Source organism: Nanorana parkeri, unplaced genomic scaffold (assembly GCF_000935625.1).
Source record: "Nanorana parkeri isolate BGI_ZX_2015 unplaced genomic scaffold, ASM93562v1 scaffold1601, whole genome shotgun sequence".
NCBI classification, from domain to species: domain Eukaryota; kingdom Metazoa; phylum Chordata; class Amphibia; order Anura; family Dicroglossidae; genus Nanorana; species Nanorana parkeri.
The window spans coordinates 299,597-306,284 of NW_017307869.1; the positions used below are offsets into that span (position 1 = coordinate 299,597).

The window sequence follows — 6,688 nt, forward strand, 5'->3', positions numbered from 1 at the left end:
TGGATGGAGCCGTCTGATAAAGGTGAGTCGCTCCATCATCTGTCTGCACCCCATCCGCATTGAGATGGGGCAGGCACATGCAACGCCAAGCGTACAGCTTAGAGAGCAGCTCGGCTCACTAAGTGCTGCTATTTGTCCCTTCCCCCCGCCCCCCCAGGTCACATTTTGGAAGGTCACAGGTGGAACACAGCTATTATTATTATTATTATTTTACATAATAAATGAGTAATTTTGGACTTACATTTATCAGTAGCGGGGTGACGCGCACACTGTAAACCTGGCACCCGGAGTTGGCGGGGACGGTGCGAGTAACTCGTACTGCGAACTGTATGGCCTCCCCCACCAAGCAACACGATACATCCTGGGGGGAAAAAGACAAAAAAACAAGGTGAAAGAATTCCCCCTTTTAGAACCTTATCTTTGCTGCGCTTCTTAGACCCGGAAGAACCACATACAGAACCGGTGTTCTGTCACTGGAAGATTAAGATGACAGCACCGGCAGCCCATACATGTATTTTTCTGGTAAAGCTGAACTCCTCACATGCTGAAGGACTTAAGTGACACAGGCACCCCTGACAGAAAACACAGCCAGAGCCTCAACCTCCACCACAGTACGGCTTTACCAAGAACAACCCTCATCTGTTCACTCGTATGATGATGGAGAAGAAGAAAACTGATGAGGAATACCGCTGCTCCCTCTGCTGCCTCCTCCTGCCGGTATGCTCCCTGTTAGAACATATACATGTAGCAAAGCTTCATTGGCTCTTAGTTTTGCTCCTCCCACTTGATATGAGCCTACTATACTTCCCAGCTTTAAAAAACTCAGTTGCATTTAAAAACATTGTTAAAAAAAAAAAACACATCCTAAAAAGCGCACTAGAAAAAACATTAACTGTGCATGAGCACTAGGAGACAATAACTGCGCATGAGCACTAGGAGACAATAACTGCGCATGAGCACTAGGAGACAATAACTGCGCATGAGCACTAGAAGGAGACAATAACTGCGCATGAGCACTAGGGAGACAATAACTGCGCATGAGCACTAGGAGACAATAACTGCGCACGCTTCAGTAGCGGCTGAATAGCGTTGTCACCCCTGCACCGGAGATCAGGTTATAATCATGGGAAAAGTCAGGATCACGGAGTAATATCTTTACAATTACTTTGAAGTCATCATATTACGCGATACATTTGGGACACCGAGCAAAGGAATGTTCTTTGATCTTCACCCGGAGAGACGCTTTAATAATTGTTTGATAATTGATATTAAATTCCAGTGCTGCATTGCCAGCTCACTGGATAAAGACTCCGGGTCTGACCATATCTTATAGAGTGGTTTCCATGGGGACACAACATCCAAGTACCACAGTCAATCTGCGCACGCAAAGAAGGATCCGGAGCCGATGCGCAGCGGTCTGCCGGTCCATCTGTATATCCCATCTGAGAGTTCCCTCGCCGATTTAATACCACGATACACCCAGCGCACCCCATTGCATTACCATTCTAACAAAGTCTATGGACAGATGGATCCAGAGGGGCCGTAAAATCTCTGGGGATGGCCGCAGTCACCAGCAGACGTCATGTGATCTCTGGAGATACCTCGCAGAGGTCATGTGATCACCGGGGTACAGTCCATATGCCCACCGCAGTCAGAGCCGCTGTTCCAATGTTATAAAATGGGTGCAACGGTAGTCGGCGGATGGCAACCGCCTCGTCATATGAACAGAAGCATGGACAGCGGCGCTCCAATAGCAAATTAAGCATGTCTATTTATTAACATACGTGCCGCATAGCAAAATACACTTATTGCAACGCTTCGGGGTCACAAAGGATCCCCTTCATCTGCCTGATGACTCCGAAACGTTGCAATAAGTGTATTTTGCTATGCGGCACGTAGGTTAATAAATAGACATGCTTAATTTGCTATTGGAGCGCCGCTGTCCATGCTTCTGTTCATGTGATCACCGGGGACACACTCGGAGGTCATGTGATCTACGGTGACACTTGCAGAGGTCATGTAATCTACGGTGACACGTGCAGTCACTCACAGAGGTCATGTGATCTCCGGGGATGCCTGCAGTCATACACAGAGGACATGTGACCTCCAGAGACACTTGCAGAGGTCATGTGATCCCCGGTGACATGCAGAGGTCATGCAATCTCCAGGGACGCCTGCAGTCACACACAGAAGACATGTGATCTCCAGGGACACTCGGGAGGTCATGTGATCCCCGGTGACATGCAGAGGTCATGCAATCTCCAGGGATGCCTGCAGTCATCCACAGAGGACATGTGACCTCCAGAGACACTTGCAGAGGTCATGTGATCCCCGGTGACATGCAGAGGTCATGCAATCTCCAGGGACGCCTGCAGTCACACACAGAAGACATGTGATCTCCAGGGACACACTCAGAGGTCATGTGATCTACGGTGACACTTGCAGAGGTCATGTGATCTCGGTGGACACTTGCAGTCACTCTCAGGCCCCATTCACACTGAGCGATTTATTGCGCGATTTTCATGTCGCTCAGTGTGAATGGGGCTTCTTTGTAAGGGCTGATGATGCCTCCAGGATTGGCATCCCTCTAAAACATGAACCCGCAGTAGCTACTCGCATTTGTGTCCTTTAAAAGCAGAACGGGAAACGGGTTTGACACACATGATAAAACTCCCAGTTTAACTCAAAATATACCCCAGTGGTTGACAGAAACCGGGATACAACAAAGACTTAAAATGCTCAATGCAAACAAAGCAGTGGGTCCCGGATAACCTGCACCCCAAGGTACTTAAGGAATTAAGCCAGGTTATAACTAGACCATTAATCCTCATTTTTAAAGGACTCCTTAATGACTGGTAGGATCCCCAGTGATTGGCGGAGGGCTACGGTAGTCCCAATAACAGCCAAAAACAAGATAAAAAGTATTCACCCATTAAAAAGATAAAATACCACCCACATTGGCTGCAATATTCACCTTTAATCCCGGGATATCCGGAGGTTCTTTGTCTACCACTAGATGTCCTCGGTCTGATGGCAGCAGCATTCAACTCACTTCCTCTGAGCCCAGGATGTCTTGGACCCGCACCCAGCCTGTGGCTGGACAGTGAAAGGATAAACAGCACAGTGATGAGCTCATCTCTCTGCTCTCTCCTTCCATCAGCATGCTACTTGCCAGCACATGGATCCTTGTACTGCTTCTTCCTCTCATACTGAGGGACATACCATACCTGAAGTGGAGGGGGGGAGAAGGGGCTGCAGGGACCGCTCTAGCAGCCAAGTGGGAACGAGCATCGGGTGAATATCTCTGTTACTTCACACCCTAGACCAGGGGTAGGCAACCTTGGCTCTCCAGCTGTGCTGAAACTACAAATCCCACCATGCTTCTGCCTCTAGGAGTCATGCCTGTGGCTTGCAATGCCTTATGGGATTTGTAGTTTCAGCACAGCTGGAGAGAGAAGGTTGCCTAGCCCTGCCCTAGACCAAAACAAGCAGTTAACCCTTGCAGATCATGGCCGGTGGGAGGGGCTGTGTATAGCTTCCTGCGAACAGTAGACCGCCCTAAGTAAAGCCGACATGAGATGCGGAGCCTCCATGATTGAAAGAACTAAAATCCAATGAATGAAAGGGGCGGGCCGGGGACAGTCAGGCTGGGAAGGAAAGGGCTAGATGAGGCTGCATGTCCTCCAGCCAGGAAATGGAACGAGCTCTATCTGACTTGTTGCAGCTTCTAATGCACAATGTGAGACGCTGACAATGTGCAGTGACATCAGAGGAAGCCATTTCAGTCCAGGAGAGGAGCCGCTACAACTGTGCAAGACTGAAGGGAAGGCCGGAGTTCACCTTCAAACTCATTTGAGTGGAGCCGTGGCGTGTATTGTGTGTTTTGCTTCTGATGGCATGACGGAGGATTGCTGGCGCTGGATTGCTGGCACCGTCTGTTGTGTGCATAACGGCATATGTCTGTGTGTGAACACTCCACGTAAACACGTCTATATAGTGCAGGGTGGGGGAAAAGAGAACCGCGCGGGGGGAGGGGCAGAGCTGCTATGCATTTCATCACATGACTGTGCCCAAAACTCACCTGGAACGGCCAGAATTTCTGTTACTTTTATGGGAGACAGCCGACCCCCATCAAGAATAAGAATACAAAGAGCCAGAAAGACGATTCATGGCGACACCACAGAGCTGCTCGCATCCGCTTCAGCTTGTATGGCCGTGGAGTGTACAGCAGCTACGGTGGAGCTTTTAAAGCCCAACTCCGGACAGCTCAAATATTTTCCTCAGCGGCCTCAAAGGATATAAATCCACTTTGTGTGCAGCAAACCCAGATAAATGGAGCAGTGACGTCATCACTGTGCTGTACATAGCCTGTGCAGAGAGCAGGCCCCACCCACTATAGAAGGGGGGCGGAGACAAGACAAGTCACCATGCGCAAGGAGAGAGTGCAGCTGTGACCGGTCTTTATTACAGAAGGGGGCGGAGACAAGACAAGTTGTTCTTGCCTGCAGCAGACTGATCACTGGGGGGAGAGGAGACGTAGGAAATGCTTCCTCCTGCCTGCAGCAGACTGATGACATCATCACCTAGGCAAAGTCACCAGACTGGAGCTCAAGGACAGCTTTTTAAATGATAAAAGGTGAAACTTTATTGAACATAAATTGCTGTATGAGGGACAACCTATTCCACATGCATCACAGGGACTGATGTGAATGTGCAATATGTAAAGCTCTGTGTACATTGTCAGCGCTATATAAACACCTGTAATAAATAAAAAAGACAGTGACGGGTCCAATTTACATAGAAAAATACACAAAAGGCAGCAAACTAATGATTGTGAGTCCATGTGTCCCATTGTATATACCTGGACTTTTATACAGCGGTGACAACTCAGATGGATCGGAGAGGCCTTTGGCCTTGGGTGGAGCAGAATCTGATAATATCAGAGAGTCGGTTCCACACCTCTCCTCTCCTTGTTATCTCCGTACCTTTCACCTCTCCACTATCTACCACACCGCTCTGTACTAGTTCCCACATAACAAATACAACCAGCCGCTCTCAAGTCTGTGTATATGCCGACTGTATATATAGAATGTAATGTGGAGCTGCCCACCAATGCAGGAAAGGGACCTATACAGGCAGGAGGGTGATGGAATGGGGAGCTGCCCACCCCTGTAATAAAGGTACATATACAGGCAGGAGGGTGATGGAAATGTGGAGTTGCCCACCCCTGCAATAAAGGGACCTATACAGGCAGGAGGGTGATGGAATGGAGAGTTGCCCACCCCAATAAAAGGGACATATACAGACAGGAGGGTGATGGAATGGGGAGTTGCCCACCACTACAGCAAAGGGACCTATACAGGCAGGAGGGTGATGGCATGTGGAGCTGCCCACCCCTGCAGTAAAAGAACATGTACAGGCAGGGGGGTGATGGAATGTGGAGTTGCCCACCCCTGTAATAAAGGTACATATACAGGCAGGAGGGTGATGGAATGTGGAGTTGCCCACCCCTGTAATAAAGGTACATATACAGGCAGGAGGGTGATGGAATGGGATAGTTGCCCACCCCTGTAATAAAAAGGTACATATACAGGCAGGAGGGTGATGGAATGGGGAGTTGCCCACCCCTGCAGTAAAATGAGGTAGCTTTGGTTGTGTTGTATATGGTTTAGATTGGTTTAGATTTGTATTACTTAGATCATCATCAGCTGTAATTCACATTGAAAACATGACAACCCGTGTACAATGCAGCAGCAGCAAAGCAATCTGCAGAATCTCGAAATCTTCGAGGCCGAACGTGCTAAACCGTTCTAATAAAAAGAAAAATCGGGATCCTGGGTAATTAGGGTTAATAGGATTCTTTGCAGGATGTTCTGGCGTTTGTGAAACTCCACATAATCCACTTACGAGGGTCTGACCGAGTGACTGAGAGGCGTCTTGTTTTCAAGAACAGATGGGCGATTAGTGCGTTGGGGGAAGCCGCGGCGCTGGGCGGCTGATGGCAGTGCGCAGGCGATCGTGGCACCTCGCCAAGCACTTGGTATGAGGCTCCCTGCATGCAGACACAAATCACGGCATACCCGGACCCATAAACCTCACATGGCCCATAAACGTCTCCGACATTGGGGGGAGGTCACAGGAGAACGCAGCCTGCCGCACTTACTTTTGTCATGTTAAATCCCCTTTCCTAACTGGAGAGCGCAGGTCCTCAAGCCCTTTATGTGCTGGAGTCCCAAGTGTCAGAGGATTGTATAGAACCCGAATGACACTGTTGTTGGGACGCTTCGATATGGAGCAACGGACAAAATGACATATATTCCTAGATTCTTAGAACATTTAGGAACTTCCTATTCCATCTGCCCATCCCTGACGCTGAGCTCGGACTTATGGCCATTGTAGGCCCAATCTCCTTGTCCCCCATGGCCGCCAACGTGTCCCCCCATGGCCGCCAACGTGTCCCCCCATGGCCGCCAACGTGTCCCCCCATGGCCGCCAACGTGTCCCCCCATGGCCGCCAACGTGTCCCCCCATGGCCGCCAACGTGTAGTAACTGTGCCAAGAAGCACTTCTCATTGGTCATACTGGTCAGGTGATTTTGCTGACCAATGAGTGCTCGCAATTTGCGAGAGCAATTCTAAATCCAGGGCTGTGCAAGACAGCAGTATGGGGTACAGATAGTACACCAGCA

At 49.4% G+C, this 6,688-nt stretch overlaps 1 protein-coding gene across 1 annotated transcript in view; it reads right to left on the minus strand.

Moving 5' to 3' along the window:
* Nucleotides 1-6,688, minus strand: part of C2CD2 (C2 calcium dependent domain containing 2) — a 70,554-nt gene that overhangs the window by 54,014 nt on the left and 9,852 nt on the right. Inside the window, exon 3 of the mRNA XM_018570811.1 lies at nt 242-361. Coding sequence (XP_018426313.1) covers nt 242-361 — 120 coding nt within the window. The remainder of the gene's footprint in view (nt 1-241; nt 362-6,688) is intronic.